Source organism: Hemitrygon akajei, chromosome 24, assembly GCF_048418815.1.
Source record: "Hemitrygon akajei chromosome 24, sHemAka1.3, whole genome shotgun sequence".
Taxonomy (NCBI): Eukaryota; Metazoa; Chordata; class Chondrichthyes; order Myliobatiformes; family Dasyatidae; genus Hemitrygon; species Hemitrygon akajei.
The window spans coordinates 15,282,540-15,308,533 of record NC_133147.1 but is presented as its reverse complement, the minus strand read 5'-3'; the positions used below and the strand labels follow the sequence as shown (position 1 = coordinate 15,308,533).

General features: G+C 40.5%; 1 protein-coding gene across 1 annotated transcript in view; it reads left to right on the top strand.

Moving 5' to 3' along the window:
- Window positions 1–25,994, top strand: part of dnajc8 (DnaJ (Hsp40) homolog, subfamily C, member 8) — a 65,296-nt gene that overhangs the window by 22,813 nt on the left and 16,489 nt on the right. Inside the window, exons 4-6 of the mRNA XM_073028385.1 lie at window positions 4,109–4,175; window positions 6,553–6,647; window positions 21,084–21,155. Coding sequence (XP_072884486.1) covers window positions 4,109–4,175; window positions 6,553–6,647; window positions 21,084–21,155 — 234 coding nt within the window. The remainder of the gene's footprint in view (window positions 1–4,108; window positions 4,176–6,552; window positions 6,648–21,083; window positions 21,156–25,994) is intronic.

Below are 25,994 nucleotides of genomic sequence, written 5' to 3'. Positions count from 1 at the left end.
ATAGCAACTGATCTTAGACACAGTCAACTCCAATTAAGCGTGAGAACAAAAATTGAAAATTCCAAAGATGTTATCATTTATATCCATAATGTTTTATCAAATCAATTTAGTTTTGCTTGAAAATTCTTGTTAAGTGAATACTTTTTCTGATGAAGTCCTATGTGTTTTACCTTGGTTAGGGACTAGGTTAGGTATAATGTGTTGCATAATATTTGTTTCAGCCAGCACTCCAAACTAGCTAATAGCAGTTTAAAGCTTCTCCGTTCACCACCTCCAATTTCTGTGGCCCAGTTGGTAAAAGGAGACCCTTAGTGAAGCAGGCTCCCTGCCCAGCATGGGCATCAACCGGGGCTTCAGCTCTCCCTTCAGAAGGTGCATGTGTGGGACCACCAAAGCAAATCAAAGTTGGGCTGAACGTTGGTATCCCTCTGTGGGTAGAACCACGTCTCAACGTCAAAGGCTCGCAGATGAAGACTAGTTATATGGGTAAGGTACACGGACTGCCGGTGACTCTGGAACCAGCATGAGTCAACACCTTCAGCAGAAAATTAGTTTTTAAGAACTTAGGAAACTGAAAACATACAGAAAATATGTAACTGTGAGACACCATCATTATTGTTTCATTTGTGGGAAGGCCAGTTATTCACTTAACAGGAATTGACATTACTAATGCCTATTGTAAGAAACAGTACTACTTTGAAAATTTCTACGATTTTATTAAATTTAAGAACTAATCACGTTGAAGCAGTTGGCAATGCTGTTTTGGTTTGATTCACTGGGGCCATATCATGCACAAGACATAGCATTTCCTTTACCAGCCTATGAAAATCTACACCTTCTTTTTCCCAAATTTTCTCCCCTCCTCAAGGTGCTGACTCATGCTGGGGTATGGTTCTCTAAACTATGTGTCCGGTTTCTCACCCAAGTGGCCATTCTTCAGCTGTGGTCCTAGACAGTGAGTATCGTTAGGCTACCATCACCCAGCATCCACAATGTATATGTGTTGATCACAGAACAGTGATCAGTAGCAAGAACTTTGCCTGATTTTTCTTTCTCTTAAACCTTCAGAGTCTCAACACACTTATGATCTCCTATAGTGCCATATTAAAATTGTAGCTAATTTGGTACGAGCAATGCTTCTAATACGGGACGTTCTGGTCTTGCTGTTCAGTATTTTACCAAGCAGGATCAATTCTGGGTTTAATAATTTACCTAGTATAATTTCTGACACCTTATTGTAAGTTAACATTAGTGCAACACTTTATGCTCTGTCAACATGCATTGTACTGTGCACAATGTAGATAACTTTGCAGTCCTTGCATATTTAGGATCGGGGTAAAATATTTTGGCCCTTAAGCAATTTCTGCCATTGACTTATATCATGGTTTTCTTGCAACCTAAATCCATATATTTATTATTATTCTAATCTCTTAACAATTCATTACTTTGAATGCTGTTAAGTAGATTTAAAATTAATAATTGGTTATGTGTCAATTTGTAACAAATTTCTATTATTTTCTGTATAGAAATGTTTCCTGATTTCATCCCTCAAAGTCCTGATCTAAATGCTTTTCCTGTGACCATCTGTATGTGTTTTAAAAAAAAAAAATCATTCCATTTACTTTTTAAAAGTTTCCCTCTATTACTTGAAAGAAAATCATCAAATCTCTTTCTTTCTTACTTACTGCCTGTTAAGCTGCTGGCGTTTAGGGCAGCTACGAAGGTCCTCCATCCCCACCTGTTCTTGGTCACACACAGATGTAGAAGGATTCTTTGTTGCTGTTTCCATAACAAATTTTTTTGACCAGTTAGCTTTGTTGGCCCTGAGCTGAACCCCTGAACCTTGAGGACTGGTGGACCACTTTTGGTCTGGCTTCTACCCTTTGACCTGTTTGGCATGGGTGACCCTACCAAGAAGCAAAACATGAAGCCCTGACTCCAGCCAACATAGCTCTCTGGGTCAATGAGGAACGTAAGAGTCTAAACCCCATGACAAGGTTGTGGTTCTTTTCGAGGCAAATCACTTTGATATCTTGTAACTTCAGGAGCACTTAATGAAAGTTTGTGTAATTCTATAATTTAATTCTTGGAAGTAATTCTAGTAAATCTATGATACAAGGTCAATGTATCTTTAGAGCAGAGGTTCCCAACCTTTTTCATGCCATCGACCCTACCATTAACATAAGTGTCTGTGGACAAGTCATAGAACTGAAACAGGCCCTTTGGCCCAGCTTGTCTGTGTTGTCCAAGGTGCCTTCATAAGCTAGTCCCATTCTCCTGCATTTGCTTCATGTTCTCTAAACCTCTGACAGGTCCTTCCATATCCCCACCACCCTCTGTATGGAAAAACATGTCTCTCAGGTCCCCTTTAAATCTTTCCCCTCTCATCTTAAACCCATGCCCTCTTGTTTTAAGCTCCTCTGCCGTGGGGGGGGGGGTGGGGGGGTAGGAACTACAGAGCATCCTCCCTACTGCTAATGTTTTTATACACCTCTATAAGATCTCAACCTCTCTTGCTCCAGGGAAAACATGTCCTTGTCTATCCAGCCTCTCTACCTATTTAACTAGAACTTTCCAAACCCATTAGTGTCTTTACGAACCTTCACTGCATCTTTTCCAACTTAAAAGGTACCATGGAAGAACTGGGCAGCTTGAGTATGTTGTACAGTACTGCCATCTATAATTCTAGCCTGTTTATTTATTTATATACAGCACAGAATAGGCCTTCAAAGCCAGTACCCCAATTTAATCCTAATCACTGGACAATTGATTAACCTACCAACCCGGTAGGTGTTTGGATTGTGGGAGGAAATCAGATCACCCAGAGGAAACCCATGCGATCACAGGGAGAATGTACAAACTCCTTGCAGGCAGTGCTGGGAATTGAACCCAGATCCCCTGTATTGTAAACCGTTGTGCTAACCACTGCGTTACCGTGCCGCCCCAAGTATAATGGCAAGTATAGAAGTAATGGAGCGAAAATTCATTGCAGTGTCTCTGGACTCTGCTCAGAGCTCACATCAGGTCCTTCTTATAGTATGGCAACTGTAATTGCACTATATTCCAGGTGTGGTCTCACCATGGTTTTGTACAGCCATAAATTGACCTCTCCACTCTTGGACTTGTTGCCCGATCTGATGGGGCAAGACTGTCATCTTCTTTCTTCACCACTTTGTGTAGCCGTTTTGCCTTTCCCAAGCTGTGGCACCCAGACCGCTTGTATTTTTTGGAGTCATCTCCATTAGGACACTCTAGAAGTGATCTAATGGGGATCTAAAATGGTGATATTTAACACTGCCTTTACAGTATATGAGTATCGTTTTGCCCTTAATCGGCAAGGTGGAGTTGAGTTTACCAAAGGAAGTGTAAGGTGTTTCTTTCCTCGGCTAGCCTGCAGATCACACTTGGGCAAAGTGTAGAACCTGCTTAGCCCTCAGTGTCACGTGAAGCCATTGGAGCAGGTGGTGGATGCTTCTGTGAGCAGTTGGTGCATATCACAAGTTATGCGACCACTGACTCCAGGCAGACAATCTCTTGTATTGATAATGGCTGGGATCACCCATCTTGTAAAGACACTGTCCAGAAGAAGGCAACGCAAACCACTTCTGTAGAGCAATCATGGTAAAAGACCTGGATCGCCCATGTCATAATGATGATGATGACTTGTCTTCATGACATACAGGATCCTTATTTCCTGCTAATTCTGCCACGTTTCTAAGCAGACCTGAACTAGGGTTTGTTTAGCAGGCTTAATTCAATGTGGGAAGTGGTTTGAAATCCTCAGATTTATAACGGTTGAAGCGTGGGAGGGAAAACAATGTTGTGTTCATCTTGAGGATACAGTAAGGGGCAATTTTAACATTTAAGCTTTGTCACTGAAAACTCTGGATAAAGAAAATTTGCATTAAGAATTTGAAAATAGAAAGATTTGAAAGCTGAAGGGCAGGAAGGAGAAACTGTTGAGTATTTTTAAGTGTAATGCAGTTCACGAATTGAGATGTGTATTCTGTCCCCATGTGGAAGTTGCTGTGCTGGTGAATACTTTTAATTTAAAGTTGCCATACCTTTAATGATCACATATCCTGAATAATGTTCTTCCTTATTCCAGCTCTCGATCTTAGTCCACCCAGACAAAAATCAGGATGATGCTGAACGAGCACAGAAGGCTTTTGAAGGTAAGGAAACTCAGTATGGACAGGAAAAAGACTGTCAGCAATAGTACAGTTTATCGTGGGTTTTTCTTGCATATGTGTGACATTAAAATGAACTTTGTCTCTCTCTCTCCCCACCCCCGGGGTAAACTTGATTAAATGTCACTTCAGACCATTAAGTAGAAACAGTGATCTGTTGGTCTGCCCCTTGACGTGGAAGAGTTGAAAGTTAAATTCTGTCCTGAGCCTTATAGGCTCATCAGGCCAGTGCTTATTCCGGTTTCTGTGACGTGAAGTGACTGAGAGTACGAGACTCCCCCCCCCCCCCCCCCCCCCCCCCCCCGGATAGGACGCCAGTCTTATCGCAAGGTTAACCCACAGCATTTTATCGCAAGGTTAACCCACAGCATTTTATCGCAAGGTTAACCCACAGCATTTTGCCAGTACCCATTTTTAGATAGGTGGACTGGAGCATTGTGTGGTTAAGTGCCTTGCTCAAGGACACAACACACTGCCTCGGCTGGGGCTCAAACTCATGACCTTCAGATCACTAGTCCAACGCCTTGACCACTTAGCCACGCGCCACACTCAATGTGATACCTTTCTGTCCTTTAATGAGAGAGAGGGAGAGGGAGAGGATGCCTGTGGCATGCCAAAGTACTAAGTTATGGACTACAGCTTCTGTTGGACTGCAGATCATGGGCTTGCTATTGCTAGGTGGGTTGTGGGCACTGACGCTCCCTGCTAGAACAAGTGGGGTGAGGTGGAGGGGGGAGAGTTGATGCTTTGCTGCTACTTGAGGGTCTAGGAGGGGCTTTGTGGTCCAAATGTTTTTCTGTCATTCATTCTTTGGGGTTTTCTTCTGCTTTGTGGATGTCTGTGAGGGATAAGATTTTCAGGTTGTGTACTGTATTCATTCTCTGATATTAAATGGAATCATTGCACCATTAGTTTGCTGTTCATTTGGATAAAAATATTTCAGTGAATTCCAGCGATCTAGTGCTTTACATTCAGACCATCCAACAACCTTTCGTGCAAGCACGCATTCATGCGTGGATGTTAGGTGAGAGTCTTATTTGACTTGTACATGACGCCCGCAGTTGAATGGCCAGAAATATCCTGGGTTGATTGATTTTTTTATTGATGTTGATTTGAGAGAGACGTAGTTGCTCAAGGCTTAGAAGATTACTCTTCTGTTCTAGTTGAGACACAATTGGCCTTTATTGCTTCTGGGCTCGAAGTTGGAAAAATAAACTGGGTGCCTGAAGGTTGTGAGATGATGATTTTTTTTTTGCCTGGAAGAATGTGAGTGGGTACATGTTTGCAGATGGAAAACAATTACTCATAGAAGTGTTTTGGTGTCAGGCACGGCAGCGCAGTCACTTTGCATCAATCACCAATGGTGTTCAACTGCTGCTCTCTGTAAGAGTTCGTATGTTCTCCCTATGACGCCTGGGTTTCCTCCCATATTCCAAAGATGTACTGTTAGGGTTAGCGAGCGTGGGCATGCTGTGTTACCGCCAGAAGCGTGGTGATCCTGCGAGTCCTCCTCAGCACAATCCTCGGACCGTGATGGCCTTTGACGCAAAATGGCGCATTTCCCGTATGTTTTGATGGACATGTGCCAAGTAAAGCTAATCTCTAACACAAGAAATTCTGCAGATGTTGGAACTCCAAAGCAACACACAAAATGCTGGAAGAACTCAGCAGGTCAGGCAGCTTCTGTGGAAATAAGTAAACAATTGACGTTTCGGGCCAAGACCCTTCTTCAGGACTGAGAAGGAAGGGGGAAGACATCAGAATAAAAAGGTGGAGGGAGGGGAAGGAGGATGGCTGGAAGGTGATAGGTGAAGCCAGGTAAGTTGGAAAGGTCAAAGGCTGGAGAAGAAGGAATCTGATAGGAGATGAGAGTGGACTGTTGGAAAAAGGGAAGGAAGAGGGGACCTAGGCAGAGTAATAAGTAGGTGAGGAGAGGAAAGAGGACTGAGTGAGGAATAAAAGATGAGGGGAGGGAAATTTTTTTTTTACCAGAAGGAGAAATTGATATTCATGCCATCAGGTTGAAAGCTAATCAAATGGAATATGAGGTGTTGCTCCTCCATCCTGAGGGTGACCTCATTTTGGCACACGAGGACGTCATGGATTGCCATATCGAAATACTAATCTTTTATCTGCAGCACAACACAGAATATTGTTCTAATTGGAGGTCAGCTAATTTGATAATGGTTTTATATAAAAATCTGGGAGCACCTCTGCATAGCTCTTCTTCATGTTGGTATTGCCTTTTTTCTCAAGCAAAGCCAGGGATTTTTTTTGGCTTGAGACTCAAATTGCAAGTCGTAAACTTGATTTATGTACGTTCTGAATTTAAATCCTGACATTTTGTTTTGCTATTCCGTAGCTGTCGACAAAGCGCATAAGATGTTAATGGAGCCAGAACAGAAGAAACGTGCTATTGATGTGATACAAGCAGCAAGGGAAACAATAGAACACAATGTAAGCTCTGATGTATTCTCTTGATTTAAACCTGAATGACAAATGTGATGGGTACATTTCTCGATGTCACAGAATCCTCTGATTGGAAAGCATATCTGGCAATTAAAGGATTTAGTCTTTATGTGCCCTTTACCATTGTACCCCCAAGCCCCTAATTTAATTATTTCCCCTCATCACCCCATATTTCATGTCTTTTTTTTACTTTACTGTAGGAGTCACTATTTTACGTATCTATTTTCTGTCTGTGTTGTATTTTGTGTTGCGTGTTTATTATGGGTAATCTGTCATATGGGTTGGGGCGTGATAGAAGCAAATATAGTTATGTATTCATGCTGTGTTCTAGCTAGTTTTAGTTTGGTTGAGAGGGAGTGAGCCGGGCGACTAATATTTTTTGCTGACCATTAATTTGGATGCTAAGATCGCTACATTGCAAATTCAAGATCTTTTGTCTTTGGTTTCGTTATAAAAGATTGAATGTACTTTTTCGGCTTGGAACGCAGTTATTTGGAAGCGCGTCACACAGTGTCAACCGCTATTGGGGCAGCACGGTAGCGCAGTGGTTAGCACAATTTACAGTACAGTCGACCCTGGTTCAATTCCCTCCGGTGTTTGTAAGGAGTTTGTATGTTCTCCCCATGATCGCAGGGGTTTCCTCTAGATGCTCCGGTTTTCTCCCATAGTCCAAAGACGTACTGTTTGGTAGGATAATTGGTGATTGTAAATTGTCCCATGATTAGGCTCGAGTTAAAATCAGAGGTTGCTGGGAACGTGGTTTGAAGGGCTGGAAGGGCCTATTCTGTGCTAGATCTCAATACATAAGTAAATTATGGTATTGTCATACTGACATAAACAAATTAACTTTAACTAACTTGAAAGTAATTTAAATTTCTTTCCTGTACAGTCACATGACTAAATGATAATTCGATGTATTAGTATTGATTAAATTAGTCACTTGTTTTTATTGGTACAGTACGCTGGCCCCTGCTAATTAATTCTCATCTTGCTTGAGCCCACTTAGATGTGATCAATGAGCATTCAATACGCTTACAGTTGGAACCGTGAAGCCTACTTTGTCAATTGTTGCAGGCTGAAGAGCTTGTTTGGCTGAAGCAAAGCATGTACCCCTTGATTAAACTAGCAAAAGTATACTGGAAATGGGCAAAAGTATACTGGAAATGAATGCAATTCATTTTGGAATTTGATTATTTCGAACAAAACTTTGATTTCTGTGATTTTGGTGGGCTGGGGAGTTCTGGACTCTGTGTCTTATTTTACTGATGTTTTATATGTGCTTGTTGTTTTGTGTGTGTGAGGTCGGTACGTTCCACTGGGGGCGGTGTGGTGTTACGACCAGGCTGTAGTTGGTGCTGCCTGCACCCCCTCCCCCCCCCCCCCCCCCCCGAGGTATTTGCGCAAATTTTGGGACTCTTATTGCGTGACTGTGATAACATTTGCGCTTGCTATCTTGTGTGTGCTTTGTGCTGTGTGTGACTGTTAGTACTGTGTTTTACACCTTGACCCCGGAGTAATGCGTCTCAATTGGCTGTATCTATGAGTATTTGTGTATGGTTGAGTGGCAATTAAACTTGAATTGAATTGAATTTCTGCCCTATTAAGTATGGTAAATTGTTCTTGCAATTTGACAGTGCCACAAGAAACTGCTACTCTGTATCATTGTATTCTCTGATCTAATTCTTCCAGTCCAGTTAAATAGTTCTTTATCTGATGGTTAGTTTTTCCACATTGTCAGTAAGTATGAACTAATTACAGAGCGTTTAGGAAAAAGTGAAATGAAAGGGTGGTTATTAGAACAAATTAACTTTTTGATTATGACATAGATTCAGAAACAGAATCTCTAAAAAGGAAAGTGTAAAATATGAAAGCAACAGAAAATCAACCTATTGCTTCATGCCAGCATGTTTCACTATTCACAGTGATCATCTTTGTCTTAATTACCAGTGATCAGATAATTCTTACAATAAATGCTAATTAAAATGGAATATAATGGTGCTTTATCAAATATTTGAGGGCAATGTGAAAAAGTTAGTGTATTTCATGCTGTTATTTGATTTTAAAATGTATATTAATCATAGAAATACAATTTACTTAATTGCCATGCAATTTAGATCAATTCCTCTACTTCCCTCTGGACTGTTTCAAGGTGCACATTGAGTCTGTACTCTTTCCTGTTATAAGCATGGGTGAGAGTATTTCCCAAGTTCAGTATGGAATCATTCTATGATGGTTACAATGAAATTAGATTAGATTATGAGGACACTCAGTCCTTGTTTATTGTCATTTAGTAATGCATGTATTAAGAAATGATGCAATGTTCCTCCAGTATGATATCACAGAAACACAAGACAGACCAAGACTAACTTACAAAAACCACATAATTATAACATATAGTTCCAACAGTGCAAAGCAATACTGTAATTTGATAAAGAGCAGACCATAGGCACGGTAAAAAAAAGTCTCAAAGTCCTCGATAGCCCATCATCTCACGCAGACGGTAGAAGGAAGAAAAACTCTTCCTGCCATGAGCCTCCAGCACCGCAAACTTGCCGATGCAGCACCCGACCACAGCCAACTCCGAGTCCGTTCGAAAACTTCGAGCCTCCGACCAGCCCTCCGACACCCAGCACCAAGCACCATCTCTGCCGAGCGCTTTGACCCCGGCCCCGGCTGCTAAGCAGCAGGCAAAGCCGAGGATTCGGGGCCTTCCTCCCCGGAGATTTTTCGATTGCACAGTAGCAGCGGCAGCGAAACAGGAATGTCAGAAGTTTCACCAGATGTTCCTCCGTGCTTCTCACGTCCGTCTCCCTCAAATCAGATTTGTACATGGCATCCTACTTGACAGATTACAGATATTCATCTTGGAGTGGCCGCTGTGCGCTGCCGTCGCGCCGCCATTTGCTCTAGATATTTGTGTTCACAGTGTGAATGCTAAGCTTTGAAATGTGTAGTCTAGCACCTTTGGACAAGCATCCCAAGCCCCATGGTATAGGGCAATAATCTGGATGCTATGGGTGTCAGAATCAGAATCAGGTTTAATATCAGCAGCATATGTTGTGAAATTTGTTAACCATGCGGCAGCAGTGCAATGCAATATATAACAGAGAAAAACCTGTGAAGTACAGTAAGTGTATGTATTGGATAGTTAAATAAGTCGTGCAAAAACAGAAAGTAGTGAGGTAGTGTTCATGGGTTCAATGTCCATTCAGAAATTGGGTGGCAGAGAGGAAGGAGAGGAGAAGGAAGAAGTTGTACCTGAATCATTGAGTGTGTGCCTTCAAGCTTCTGTACCTCCTTCCTGATGTAGCAATGAGATCAAGGGAGGACTTGGGTGACGGGGGTCAATGATGGATGATGCCTTTTTAAGGCATTGCTCCTTGCAGATGTCCTAGATTTTATGGAGTTGTCGATCCTGTGCAGTAGCACCCCCCCCCCCCCCCCATACCAGATAGTGACATAGCCAGTTAGGATGCTCTCCATTTTGTGTGTGTGTGTGTGTATATGCGTATGTGTTTATCTACATCCCTAAGAAATTAGCACAGTACTGTAGTACAGTCGGCCCTCCTTATCTGCGGATTCCGCATGCGTGGATTCAATCAACCACGGATCGGGAAAACCCGGAAGTTCTCTCTCCAGCACTCGTTGTTCGAGCATGTACGGTCTGTTTTTTCTTGTCATTATTCCCTAAACAATACAGTATAACAACTATTTACATAGCATTTACATTGTATTAGGTATTATAAGTAATCTAGAAATGACTTAAAAGTACAGGCAGTCCCCGGGTTATGAATGAGTTCTATTCCTGAGTCCATCTTTAAGTTGGATTTGAAGTCGGAACAGGTACATCTGGTATTACTTAGCGTCAGTTAGTCAAACATTTTTCTTAGTATATAGTACATATTTTACCTTTCTATGCATATAAAACACTTAAGAAATATACGTATTTCAATAATGAAACCACATACGTATTTCAATAATGAAACCACTGTGTTGCTTAGTAATAATTGTAGCTTTCATCAGGGCAGGGCCTTTCACATGCTCCATTAAAATTGTTCCGATTGTTGACCAACTGTAGCCTAACATTTTTTCAATGACCGTTGGCGTTTCGCCTCTTTCTGATCGCTTTATTACTTCCACCTTATTTCCAATCGTGATTGTGATTATTTTCGTGAACAGAAACACTGTGGATTCAGAGCTGCACCACCAGGTCCTAATGTCCATCGCACTGAGACAGGTTAAATAAGGGACGAGCATCTGTGTTTTTTGGTATCCGCGGGGGGTCTTGGAACCAATACCCGCGGATAAGGAGGGCCGACTGTAATTTTATTTATTGCACTGTACTGCTGAGCAAAAAAAAAAACAAATTTCATGACGTGTGAGTGATGATAAACCTGATTGTGATATGGGTCTCTATTGTGGACTGAGAGTGGGAAGGGGGCAGGGAGAGGGAATCATAATTGGGAAAAGGGGAAAGGGGGGGGAGAGAGTGGGAAGTACCAGAGAGACTTTCTGTAATGATCAATAAACCAGTTGTTTGGAGTCAAATGACCTTGCCTGGTGTCTCAGGGCCGGGTGTGTCTGCACCTGAGCCACCCCCCCCCCCCCCCCCGTCCCTGGCACTCCTTCTCTGCCACCTGTCCCACACACCCCTCCCCAGGGCGGTCCACCCTCACCATTCCCAACATCCTTTGTTTCCACCAGATGTACACACACTCTTGGCTCCACGTTGACAAATATGGTACTGTGCAAAAGTCTTGGGCATCCTAGCTATCCTGTATAAATGTGCTGAAGACTTTTGTACAGTTCTGTAGGTATGCAAACAACTTAAATACAGCCACTAGGGAATTACAATTTGGCAGATTCAATTATTTGAATTTTCCCTGTAAATGTTATTCATCTGGAATATCCTCTTTGGAATGTTGAAGGCTATCTGATGGATATGGATGACTTTATATTTCTTGGCCTGCTCTATCAAGGTGGTTATTGTGATCAAACTGCACATATTTTCTTATTTCCTATATTTTATTACTGATGTTCCTTTTCTGCATTTGAGGATTCATTATACAAGCCTTCTGCTTTGGATACATTGGACAACAAAGATTTTGCTTCTCGAATACTTCTGGGTGCTGATTTTAAAAATCACCAGGAAATTTCTCTTTCACACACCTTTTTGAAATCATCTACATTTGTTATTTCAATACATAATTCAATCAGAATAACTGATGTCAAGATTAAAGAAAGCATTTTTGTTAGTCCACAAATCTAACAGATTGTTAATGATAGGCAATTGGAAGAACTTGTAAAGGGAACAGAGAATTGGACGGAAGGTGTTCAAGGATGTTGAAATTTTTCTTAGATCAAGCAGCATCTACCTGTAGGAATAAAGAGTCGACATTTGGGGACGAGACCCTTCTCAGGGGTGGAAAGGAAGGGGGGAAGAGGCAGAACAAGAAGGTGGGGGAGTGGAAGGAGTTCAAGCTAGGTGAAGCCAAGTGAGGGGGCTTTGCATAGATGCTCTGGGATCCTCTGCCATCAGATTTCTGAATGGACATCGAAGCCACAAACTCTACCTCACTATGTTTTATTTCCATTTTTACACTACTTATCTAATTTAATATATATTTTAATTTTTTTTCTTTTATCATGCGTTGCATTGTACTGCTGCCACAAAGTTAACAAATTTCAGGACATATGCTGGTGATATTAAACCTGATCTTGATTCTGACTTGCTGAGCTCCTCCAGGATTTTGTGTGTATTACTCTGGATTTCCAGAATCTCTTGTGAAGTGCATCGAGGGAAGGTATTAGAACATACAAAGTAGTCTTTTTTTCCCTCTCCCAATAAATTAAGCTTAATGTTGTCATTGGGATAAACTGTTCTCCACAGCTACAAGTTTTTTTCCGTATAGGATAAGATTCATGGTACTATTTTGATATGTTGTTCTTAACAAATTACATTGGAGGACTGGAACTGTATTGATCTGTCTTTTGTGTTGTAAAATTTTGTCTTTTAAATTCTGCACTATATTCTGGCTGCCTCTCGAGTCTCCCCTGCCTTAATTTGGCTCGTTGTTAAGGGAGCAGAAATATTAAAGATGCTGTGATTTATTAAAAAATCTGCAAATAAAATCTATTAAAGTTCAGTTGAGCTCCTTTTGTGGTTTCGTTGAAGTGGTTTTGTAGAGAGAGGGATGAAATGATATCCAAATCATCTAGTTTAGAATTCAGTGCTTTTTGCCAGAGCAATATGGGGTGGAATTTCTTCGTGTTATCAGAAGCGGGTTTAGTATCACTGGCATATGTCGCGAAATTTGTTGTTATGCGCCAGTAGTCCAATCAATACATAATAAAAATTGTAAGTTGCGATAACTATATATTGAAAGAAGTTAAATTTTAAGTCGTGCAAAAAGCAAAGGTAGTGTTTATTCCTATTATGACTAACATGAACTATTGCATGTAACTATTTCCACTCGGGGCTCTGCTATAATGTGTATACCCCCCCCCCCCCCCCACAAAGTTATTTGAATGTGAAACTCATGCCAGATATTTGCTTTTCTGCTGTTTAATCTCATTAAAACTTTTTTAACTGGAGCTGACTTTTATGACACAGCAGTTCAGTAGTATCTATTTCACGGATATAACTTATCAGTGTCTCTCAATTTTTAATAAATTTTGTGACTCAATCCTTTTCAAGTTTTATCAGGGGTCAAACTTGCACACCATTTTTTAATCAATAGGAGATTAAAACAACAGATAAGAGAGAGTATATCATATTAGAATAAGGAGGAATTACTTTTTTTAAATGTCTCAGCACTGAGCAGGGGCTTTGGCTTGCAAATGCTGGGCTCCTGAATTGTCTGCAGTGATGATGATCAGAGATGAGAAATTTCTTTCAGCCAGAGAGTGGTGAATCTGTGGAATTCGTTGCCACAGACGGCTGTGGAGGCCACGTCATTGAATATATTTAAAGCAGAGGCTGATGGATTCTTGGTTAGTCAGGGCATGAAGTAATATGGGGAGAAGGCAGGAGATTGGGGCTGAGACGGAAAATGGATGAGCCACGATAATATGGTAGAGGGGACGATGGGCCGAATGGCCTAATTCTGCTCCTATATCCTATGGCCTTATGGACTGGCTTTGTGGCTGTGGACTCACTTAAGTGAACTTCAGTTCTGAATGTTATTTGCTTTTATTGTTTGTACAATTTGATTTTTTTTTCCTGTGCATTGGGCGTTTGCTCTTTTTTTATTGGGATCGATTGGGTTTCTTCGTTTTGTGGCTGCCTATAAGGAGACAAATCTCAAGGATGCATACAGTATACATTGATAATAAATGTACTATGAGCTTTGATTCCTCCAGTTGTAGAGCAATATCCCATTAGCCTTATTCTGCATTGTCTGAAGAATACCAGGTATAAGAGCAAAATAATTCAGGGGATTAGATCACAAACTACCTGAGCATGAGCAGCTGTACAATTAGTTCACTTTTCTTGCATGTCTAAAAACCCTGCTGATCACAGTCGTGAATAAACTCCTCTTTGCAGCTATCAAAGATGGCGAATTAGAAAATATACAGTCCTACAGGTCACAAATGTCCCTTTAGCTTGTTCCTAAGATGGCTGAGGTTTCCCAGCTACTAGCTTCTCCTGCCAGATGATGTCTTTGAATCTGAACTGCCAATCCTTCTCAGAGCTATTTATGAGGAGATAGTGGTCATAAGAGTGAGGGGGATAAAATGTTTTTTTTTGGTGAGGTCAGAGATCAAGGGAAAATAACTGTACACCTTGACCATGACTTTTATCATTTCTGTACTTAGGGACATTAAATTTGTAGCCAGCAATTCCCTGCTTTGTCACTAGATGGCTCTCTTGCACTCAGAAAAGGAAAGCAGTACCATTAACGAATCCCTCCTTTCATTCCTTTTCTCTAGTTATCTAAAGCAATTGTACAGCCTTCTAAATTGTTGCTCTTGATCCAAATATAGTTTTATTTCTGCTCATGAATTAGGATAGGTGTTAAATTTTTTGGGAAAAGAAATTTGGAACTTGGGTAGTGCCAGAGGTCCTTCATAATTTCCCTTTACTCTAAACAGGTCTCTGTCTGGAATATTGTCTATTTATTCATTTCCATAGATGCTGCCTGACCTGCTGAGTTCCTCCAGTATTTGTGTGTGTTGCTTTGGATTTCCAGCATCTGCGGACTTTCTCGTGTTTAAGTGTCTGTCTGTAGTTTTTTGTCACAAAATCTTCACTCAGTCAGAGCCATGGGGTGCATCTTTTTACAATTCTCATTGCGTCATGGTTGCACTTTAACAAGTCATGGTTCCTGTTGTTGAGTAGGATGATTAGATCTTCTTTTGCTAGCTCTGATGGCGATGCTCATCCAGCGGTTCATCTTGGATCTGAAATTCATATCCCCCACTTCTGGCTTCTTTCATTGTCAGAGCCTGCTGGAAGTTGGACCTTTAGCTCAGTGGTCTGGGTGCAAGTTGGGCATTTTGTTCAGTGGGTCAGTCTCCTGCCAAAGAGCCTTGTCACCTCAATATATGCTTTTAACTTCATCAAGGTTTGCATCTGTTTTTACTAGGTCTATTCTTCCCATTTGAAAGTGGTTCCATAATTATTTATAATTTAATTAAAAACACCATAATTAATGCGTGCACCGTTTTAACTCAGCAGTGAAATGATGTAACTGAGTGAGGAGGAAGGAAAGGAGCTTTTGTTGGTGTTTTTGTTTAGCTGCCGATGTGTTGTTGCTTTTGCTATTTTGCTGGACATTGTGGGCATGGCAATGACTGAATAGGTTAGGACTTTGTTCCTTGGAACGTAGAAGGCTGAGGGGAGATTTGATAGAGGTATACAGAATGAGGGGTAGAGATAAGGTAAATGCAAGCAGGCTTTTTCCACTGAGGTTGGGTGGGATTACAGCTGGAGGTCATGGGTTAAGTGAAAGGTGAAAAGTTTAAGAGGCACACGAGGGGAAACTTCTTCACTCAGAAGGTGGTGAGAGTGTGGAACGATCTGCCAGTGTAAGTGGTGCATACAAGCTCGATTTCAATGTTTTAGAGAAGTTTGGATAGGTACATGGATGGTAGGGCAGTGATTTGGGTGCAGGCGGATGGGAGTAGATGATTCGGCACAGAGTAGATGGGCCAAAGGACCTCTGTACTTTTCTATGACTCTGACTTGTAGGCCACCCCAGCACATCCTTGCGGTTGTGTTGGTTGTTAATGCAAATGTTGCATTTCACTGTATCTTTGGATGTACGTGTGATAAAATAAGTGAATCTGAATGGGAGTGGAAAATACATGTGAACCCCACTGTATTTTACTTATTAACAAACTTAATGGCTCTGAACACACACACACTCTCTCTCTCTCTCTCTCTCTCTCTCTCTCTCTCTATCTATATATATCTATATATCTCTGAGTGTGTGCCTTCAGGCTTCTGTACCTGTGATGGGGTTCCTTAATGATGGACGCCACCTTTTGGAGGCACCGCTCCTTGAAGATGTCTTAGATACTATGGAGGCCAGAGCCCATGATTAAAATGACTAATTTTACAACTCTCTGCAGCTTATTTCAATCCTGTTCAGTAGACCCCTGCCATACCAGACGGTGATACAGTCAGTCAATGCTTTTCACCGTACATCTGTAGAAATTTTCCAGTGTTTTAGGCGACCAACCAAATCTCAAACTCCTTTCTTTCTTTTCCAATATTTTTATTAATTTACATATAAGAATACAGAGTACAAGAAAAAAAAATCAATACATTATATTAAATCGCGTATAAAGACTCCTTACCCTGTATTCATACAGATTAATTAATTCATAGCATTGAAATATAGTAATTTTAGTATTTTAAAAAATCTAACCCACTACCAAGACCGAAGCTGATTAGTAGAGAAAAATAGGAAAGAAAATTATTAGTTATCATCTGTACTTTAACAGTAAATCAAAGGTTTTGAAAATAATTCAGAAAAAGTCCCCACAATGTTTGAAAGTCTTGACCAGATTCAGAAATTGAACATCAATCTTTAAATTTAAACATGACTTGACATCACATAACCATTGGGCTTGAGTAAGGGGGCCGCATCTTTCCATTTAAGCAAGAGCGTCCTTCTGGCCATAAGAGAAATAAAAGCCAAAATGTGCGTGTCAGATGACTCCAAGATAATATCCTTTCCTCCAACAGTACCAAATAAAGTGGTTAAAGGATTAGGCTTAAAGTTTACTTTGAAAAGTGTCAAGAAAGTTTGAAATACTTTTTTCCAATATTTTCCAAGACTCTGGCATGACCAAAACATATGAATGAGTGAAGCTTCTCCATTATTACATTTATCACAATACAGAGATATATCTAAATGTAACACTTACCCAACAGGCTGGTATATGTCTAGGGGAAAAAGAAATCCAGCCACACACCAACCCCGCCTCCCGTTCACGCAGGTGCTGTGAGAATCGAGTTTATGCCTCGCGCCCCCGCCGGCAGTATCAAACTCACAACAAATACCGGTATGACATACACTTTAAAGAGTTTACTAAAATTAAAAGAGTATTAGGCAGTACAATATATATATACACAAGAAAAAAACAAAAGGCGCCAACTTATCAAAGTTCAGTCAGTTTAGTGCACATCGGTGGAGCTCATCCAGCGAACCATTCGACTCCTAGGTGGTCGTCCTCCCGAAACTCCCACTTCGGACTCCCCGGTGGTCTCCCGAGCGCACGTCCTGCTTCCTCGGCGTCTCCCTCCGGACTCCTCAAGCCCGCGCAACCCCTCCCCCAAGGTCCCAGCCTCACAAAACACAATAACATTCCCCATTGATTAACAAGTGAATACAATTACCATATCAGCCATTCTAAAGTGAAACAACGGCGAGAGAAACTTTTAACAGACAAAGAAGCATTCCTACTCGTAACAAACCAAAGAAGCCCTTTTTAGTAACATACACAGGACATTGTACATAAATAAAAACGAGACAACTTATCCTTGGTCTTATGGGCCCTATGGACCACTTTAAATTGTAGGAGAGAGTGGCAGAGAGAGTGATGGGCACATAACGATGTTTTGTTTTACAATATTTTTATTCAGAAGAAAAAAAACAAGATTTACAGAGTGCAACACATAGATACATCTCAACATAACTTTTTTTTTCCTTTTCAAATCTTTTTATTAATTTTAAGAAAAACATAAGTGAAATATGAGTACAAAACATTTGAGAGTACACAATTAATAGTTTAAATAAACAATCAGATATGTAATATTCAATATATAAGGCCTCCCAAACTCATAGTATTAATATAAAGGAATTAAGAAAAAGAGAAAAAAGAAAAAAAAACCCCAAAACAAAAACTAAAAGAGAACTTAAAAAAAAAACTAATAAAAAAAAACTAACCAACATGGGCAATTGCATAATGTTAGATACATACAGTAGTGCCGATAACTCCGAACCTCCATCCACACAATTAAGGATAGTAACAATAAGGTTCAGGATCAGACCATTTAATTCATATGAAAATATTGAATAAATGGTCTCCAAGTTTCCTCAAATTTAACTGAAGAATCAAAAACCACACTTCTAATTTTTTCTAAACTCAAACAGGAAAGAGTTTGAGAACATAACTTGTGTACATTCATATATTGTGATAAAATTGATCAAAATGTTATAGCATAACACATAAAGGTATACCACTCTGTAATCAAAAATTTAAAGATAGGCCATACATCATTTAAACATTTTTTTTTATATTTAAAAAAAAGTCAACCCCCTACCAACTACTAAAGAAAAAAGCTGATGGATGATAATGGATAAATTAGAAAAAGAAAACATATTCGCTTAAGAAGAGAAGATAAAAATATACATAAAAGTCTGTGCTCTGTTAAACTTTATAAATTGGAAAAGTAATTTAGGAAAGGTCCCCAGATATCATAAAAAGATTGTTTCGAATTTAAGTCTGAGCCACGGATCTTTTCTAAATTTAAATAAGACATAATATCACATAGCCATTGAAGATGTGTAGGAGGGGTAGACTCCTTCCATTTAAGCAAGATTGTTCTCCTTGCTAAAAGAGAGGTAAAAACTAAAACCTGTAGGTTAGAAGTATTTAAAGTTATATCTTCATCTGCGATGAAGTGTTAACCAATTTAAAAATTTGATTCCAAGTTTCCTCAGAAATTGAAGTCTGTAAATCTTGTTCCCAAAGATTTTTAATTTTATCTAAAGGAACACTTCTCATTCCCAACAGCATAATGTAAATATTAGGTATAGATCCACTATAAACAGGTTTCAAATTAAAACCTACATCTAGTAGGTTCTTATCAGGACTTTTAGGAAATGTACTTATTTGAAGCCGTAAAAAATCTCTTGTTTGTAGGTGTCGAAAGAAATGAGTTCTGGGTAAACTATATTTAGTTCACAGTTGTTCAAATGAAAAGAGACTTCCCTCTATAAACAAGTCCTGAAAGCATTTAGTACCTAATCTATCTCGTTCTTTAAAAGCCACATCAATCACAGAGGGTTTAAAAAAAAATTAGAAAAAATGGGACTCAAAAGAGAAAATCTCAATAAGCCAAAGTATTTTCAGAATTGTATCCCAATTCTCAAAAGTGTGTTTAACTTTGTGATATGGTGCAACTCAAACTACCTGCGTCTCAATATCACCAAGACCAAGGAGATGGTGGTGGACTTTAGGAGATCTAGGCCTCATATGGAGCCAGTGATCATTAATGGAGAATGTGTGGAGCAGGTTAAGACCTACAAGTATCTGGGAGTACAGTTAGACGAGAAGCTAGACTGGACTGCCAACACAGATGCCTTGTGCAGGAAGGCACAGAGTCGACTGTACTTCCTTAGAAGGTTGGCGTCATTCAATGTCTGTAGTGAGATGCTGAAGATGTTCTATAGGTCAGTTGTGGAGAGCGCCCTCTTCTTTGTGGTGGCGTGTTGGGGAGGAAGCATTAAGAAGAGGGATGCCTCACGTCTTAATAAGCTGGTAAGGAAGGCGGGCTCTGTCGTGGGCAAAGTACTGGAGAGTTTAACATCGGTAGCTGAGCGAAGGGCGCTGAGTAGGCTACGGTCAATTATGGAAAACTCTGAACATCCTCTACATAGCACCATCCAGAGACAGAGAAGCAGTTTCAGCAACAGGTTACTATCGATGCAATGCTCCTCAGACAGGATGAAGAGGTCAATACTCCCCAATGCCATTAGGCTTTACAATTCAACCGCCAGGACTTAAGAACTTTTTAAAAGCTATTATTAATGCTTTTTGAGATAGTGATTTAGATGCATATCATATTTTTTTACTGAGTTAAGTATTGTATGTAATTAGTTTTGCTACAACAAGTGTATGGGACATTGGAAAAAAGTTGAATTTCCCCATGGGGATGAATAAAGTATCTATCTATCTATCTATCTATCTAACTACCAGATTATCAGTTAATTTACTCAGAGACAGAGGGAGTGAGGATCTAAACAAACTCCTAATGAAATCTAACCGTTGTCTTGCCTGCTTTATAGCTGCATCGATATGTTGGGACCAGGTTAGGTCGTCGGAGATGTTGACACTCAGGGACATGAAATTGCTCCCGGGCTCCACCTTCTGATCCCTCTGATGGATCCTTTTGCTATCTTAGTCCAATGTTGTCAACTTGAAACAGACCTTATTAGGTTGCACCTCATCTTTTAACTTGATGTTGTCCATCAGACTGCTATGATACACAAAATTGTTTTTGGGAATGTAAAATATGTGCTTAATAAATTTCTACAGCTGTGTGACCCAGAAACAGTTTTTTTCCCCGGAAGAAGCCTAACTTGGAGTATTGTGTGCAGTTTTGGTCATTTCCCTACAGGAAAGTTGTAAATAAGGTTGAAAGAGTACAGAGAAAAATAAACAAGGACGTTGCTGGGTCTGGAGGACCTGAGTTACAAGGAAAGACTGAATAGGTTTGGACTTTATTCCTTAGAATGTAGAAGATTGAGAGGACATTTTGATAGAGGTACACAAAATTATGAGGGATATAGATAGAGTAAATGCAAGCTGGCTTTTCCCACTAAGCTTTGGTTGGGACTACAACGTTTAACAATTACAATGTGTAATTGTTAAACGGTGAAAGGTGAGAAGTTTAAGGGGAATGTGAGGGGAAACTTTTTCACTGAGGGTTATGAGAATGTGGAACGAGCTGCCAGCACAGGTGGTGCACGCGAGCTCGACTTCAACATTTAATTGAAGCTTGTTTAGGGGTACATGGGTGGTAGGGGTATTGAGAGCTGTAGTCCAGGTGCAGGTCGATGGGAGTAGGCAGTTAAAATGGTTTGGCATGGACTAGATGGGCTGAAGGTCCTCTTTCTGTGCTGTACTTTGCTATGACTGTGATTCTAAATGATTCCTTAAAAATGTAATTTTTTTCTTTCATTTTAGATGAAAGAGAAACGGAAGGCTTTGAAGAAAGACGGCAAGCAACCTATCGTGGAAGAGGATGATCCTGAAATAGTAAAAGATATCAATTCTGGTGGATGATAGCATTTTCAGGATTGAGTCCTGTATATTAAATGTCTTGCATTTAAAATGGGGATTTGGGTGGTGATGGAGTGAATACTTTTAGTCCTGATAATCTTTAAAGAGTAAAATTAGATACTTAAAAAGATTGAACACTTGGCAGCTGTATTGCAGAGGCTGTGCTGTAACGGCCTTCTTGAGACCTAGCCAAAGTCAGCAGTGCATTGTAACAGCTGCTTATTTCTAACTATTTATCTTTGGGCAGGACAGTTTTCTATATCCCCTTATGTGGGGGGGAAAAATTGTTGGAATAGTTTGTTAGTTTTTTTTTTGTTGTGGAAATAAATTTTGGAGCTTTATTGCATTAAATGAAATATGACTAACAAAACTTAGTAAAGTTTTGTGAAAAATTCTGGAAATCCTTTCTTTGAAATGTAATGTTGATGCATTTTATACTAAAATTGTTTTATCTTTCTATTTTAAAAATGAGGGAGTTAATTCAAGAATAGAAATGTACATTCTTTATCCAAAAGATTAGCTGTAAATCCTCTCATAATACCAATTGGAGGATGTAAAAGGGCAGGTTTTTAAGGAATACTTGGGTAGTAAGAAATTAGCCCATTTTTGTTTGAACACTTATGTAATTGGAAGCATATGCTTGTATTTATGTTGATTGGGATCAAAGAGAGTAAAATCTGGTTCCAAAGCTTGACGAGTCGAGGATAAAGTTTTACCAATGTAATCTTCGCGAGAGGTTTAGTACAGAAAGCACATGGTGAAGTCTAGCCCAGAGTTGCAAAGAATTGTTTTGGTTGAGGGTTGAAATGTAAAATAGGGTCACTATTGAGAATATATGAAGATGGTTGCAAGGAATAATGAAGCAGGGTGGTTGAATTAGCACTATTTTCTGTGTGAGGAGGATTAACACTTTAGAGACTGATTGTGCTAAGTGCTCTGTTTGGGTTTTCTGTGATGTGATGAAAGATGGAACTGGGCAATATTTTTAAATTGGAAGTGTCTACTTCACAGTCACCAAATCTATGGGTTTATACTGTGTGAATATTTAGAAAATGTTCTCTACAAATTCCCATGGCTATCTTGACTCTACCTCTTCCCATCCTGTCTCCTGTAAAAATGCTATTCCTTATTCTCAGTTCCTTTGTCTCTGCCGCATCTGTTCCCTACACTAGGATTTCCTTTCCCAGACATCACCATTGGTGCTGCCCTTACCTGCAGCTCCTCCATTTTGCGGATATCTGTGCTCATCCCATCTTCCTGTCGCCTTGTCCACCCCATAAGTCTTTGCATCCAACAACTTATGCCATCTTTAATGGGATCCTACCTCCAAACGTGTCTTCATCTTCCCTCTTACTCTCCACAGAGATGATTCCCTTCATAATACCCTTGTCCATTTGTCCCTCCCCACCGATATGCCTCCCTGCACCTATCCCTGCAAGTGGCCAAAGTGCTACACCTGCCTATTTACCTCCTCCCTCACCTCCATTTAGGGCCCCAAACAGTCCTTCCAGGTGAGGCAGCACTTCACTTGTGAATCTCTTGGGGTCTTCTGTTGGCGTCTGGTGCTCGCAATTCAGCCTCCTGTATATTGGTGAGACCCAATGTAAATTGGGGGACTGACTGCTTTGTCAAGCACCTCCGCTCCATCCGACAAAAGTGGAATTTCCTGATGGCCAATGATTTTAATTCCTATCTCTATTCCCGTTCTGACATGTCGGTCCATGTCCTCCTTTTCTGTCTCACTGAGGCCACACTCAGGTTGGAGGAGCAACTGTCTCGGTAGAATCCAACCTGATGGCATGAATATCAATTTATCCTTATGGTAATTTTTTTCCCTCTCCCTCTCCTCTTCTATTCCCCATTCTGGACTCTTGCCTCTTCTCATCTGCCTATCGCCTTCTCTTGATGCCCCTGCTTTTTTCCTTTCTCTCATGGTCCACTTTCTTCTATCTGATTCCATCCACCTGGGTTCACCTATTAACTTCCAATGATCCTCCTTCCTCTCCCTCCACCATTTTTTATTCTGGCATCTTCCCCCTGCCTTTCCAACCCTGAAGAAGGATTGCAGCCTGAAACATTGACTGATGGCTCCTTTCCATAGATGCCGCCTGGCTTGCTGAATTCCTCCAGCATTTTGTATGTGTTGCTTTGATTTTCAACATTTTCAAATGTTCGTGACACTATAGAAAACATCGCTCAGACTTTTCAATATTCGTTAGGTTTCAAAGAGATTTTCCCTAATTCTTCTGAACTCCAGTGAGTACAGACTCATAGCCATCAAACACTTCTCATTAAGCCTTTCATATCCAGAATCATTCTCATGAACCTACTCTGGGCCCCCTCCAATGCCAAACATTTTTTCTTGGATAAGGGGCCCAAAACTGCTCACAATTCTCCAAGTGTGGTTTGATCAATGCCTTGTAAAGCCTTAGCATTAGATCTTTGCTCTTGTATTCTGGTCCTGTCAGAATGAAGGCTAGCTTTGCATTTGCCCCCCCCCCCTTACCACCGACTCAACGTACAATTTTGGGAATCCTGCGCAAGGACCTCCAAGTCCTTTTCCACCTCTGGTTTTTGAATTTTTCTCCCTGTTTAGCCTTTATTCCTTTTGCCATAGTGCATGACCATACATTGTATTTCATCTGCCATTTCTTCGCCCATCCGCCTAATCCGTCCTTCTGCAGACATCCTGCTTCCTAACACAACCTGCCTCTCCCCCTATCTTCGTATTGTCTGCAAACTTGGCAACAAAGCTGTTAATTCCATCATCCAAAACATTGACATATAACGTAAAAAAAATTGGTCCCAACATAGACCTCTGTGGAACACCACTAGTCATTGGCAGCCAACCTGAAAAGGCCCCCTTTATTCCTACTCTTTGCCTCCTGCCAGTCAGCCAATCTTTTATCCAAGCTAAACGGTTGGTTAGGGGCTAGAGTGGGTTATATGTGAATGAACTGAACAGGGAGGACCAGAGGCGGTTCAGAGGGAGAGTGAGGAGAGTGTAGGGTAAGGATTACTTGAAATTGGAAGATTCAGTATTTGTAGCTTCGAATATGAGGTGTTGTTTCTCTAATTGGTATTGGATCTTACCCTTTGCTTTGGAAAAGACCGATGGCTGACAGGGTCGGCCAGGTTGGTATGGGAATGGGAACCTAACCAGAGGCTCAGGATGACTGATGTGGGCAGAGCGAAGGTATTCCAGCAGATAGTTTGTTGCTTCAGATTGCCTGAGGTTTCTTGTGTCTCTTGTTTTCATTTTGTGTTGGTTTCTTCTCCATGGCAATTGGTGAAGTTTTCATGATTATGCTCTATGGTTGCCTTTGATTCTTCAGTCTCACATTTCCTGTTCTCTCAGTTGAGGAAGTGAGACTTGAAACACCAGTTTTTTATGTAAGTTTGTTTCCTGGAAATAAAGGAAGTGAAACATGGTGACGTCGTTCCACTCTTGGATGGGAAACCTCCCCTATCTCTTAGACTGCCCAGCTTTACTGCGGAAAGCAGATCTATGAAAATTTGCTGGTGCTGTATGGTATTTTAATGCAGTGTGCCTTCCAACAGTATCAGTGTAAAACTGGATTGAATTTCAGTTATTAATAGAATTGGCACAGTAGCATAGTGGTTGGCACAATGCTTTACAGTACAGGTGACCCAGGTTCAATTCCTGCCGCTACCTGCAAGGAGTTTGTACGTTCTCCCTGTGACTGTGTAGGTTTCCTCCTAGTGCTCTGGTTTCCTACCACATTCCAAAGACGTACCGGTTGATCGGTGAATTGGTCGTTGTAAATTGTCCCGTGATTAGGGTAGGGTTAAATTGGGGATTGCTGGGGCAGTTCAGCTCGAAGGGTTGGAAGAGCCTGTTCCACAATATCTCAAATAAATTTTAAAAAGGGTGTCACAATTCATTACACTACTACAGTGGCCTGCCATTTCCCAATGATGATCCCAAAAGTAAATAGACAACCATAAAATGTTTATGCTGTGTTGCAGCTTTTAGGGTAATTACAGGGGACTTCTGGCTTTAATTGACAGTACCATTTTAAAATTTCTGCATTTGACTTGGTACAGTACTTATTTGTTCCTGCTGGAACATTTATTTAAATATTCACTTGTTTCCAACCTGCCTTGCATTTTCTAAACAGCAAAATGCTGCAGGTGCTGTAAATACAAATTTTTTAAAAAATACTGTTTTAGAAATACTGGGGTCAGGCCACATCTGTGGGTAGAGAAATGGGTGAGATTTCAAGTGAGGGTTTGCAGCGTATTGGGCTTCAAATTGCAGATAGCTGGAAAGAGCAGAAGGAAGGGTCTGTGATAGTGTGGAAAGTGGGAGAGACTGAAACATGGCATTTAGCCTTCCAGACTCAATACTGAATTTAGCAATTTCAGGTGATCAGCCATTCCAGTTTGGTAGCTGAAAGACAGACAGACAGTAAAGGCCAGTGAATAAGAAAAGGTATGTCCAAGATGGGAGGAAATGAACAAGGTAGAGAAGAACTGAATGCTGGAAATACCAAACTGGAATGGCTGACTATCTGAAATTATTGAGTCTGGAAGGCGATATCGTGTTTCACCAAAGATGAGGGCTAGAGTGGAAGTAAATTGGACGTTGTTTTGCAGAACTCCTCCATTCAGTCTGTAAGGGTGACACCAAGCTCATAGTTGCATATCCTTTCTGTTCGGATTAGCTAACATTCATAGTTTGGAATGAAAATCTGGATTTTTATAGATGGGCTATGAATATATTGGAACATACCAAACAGATTTAGTGTGTTTACCGTTTGGCTGATTGTCAAATCGGATATGGTATCCAGT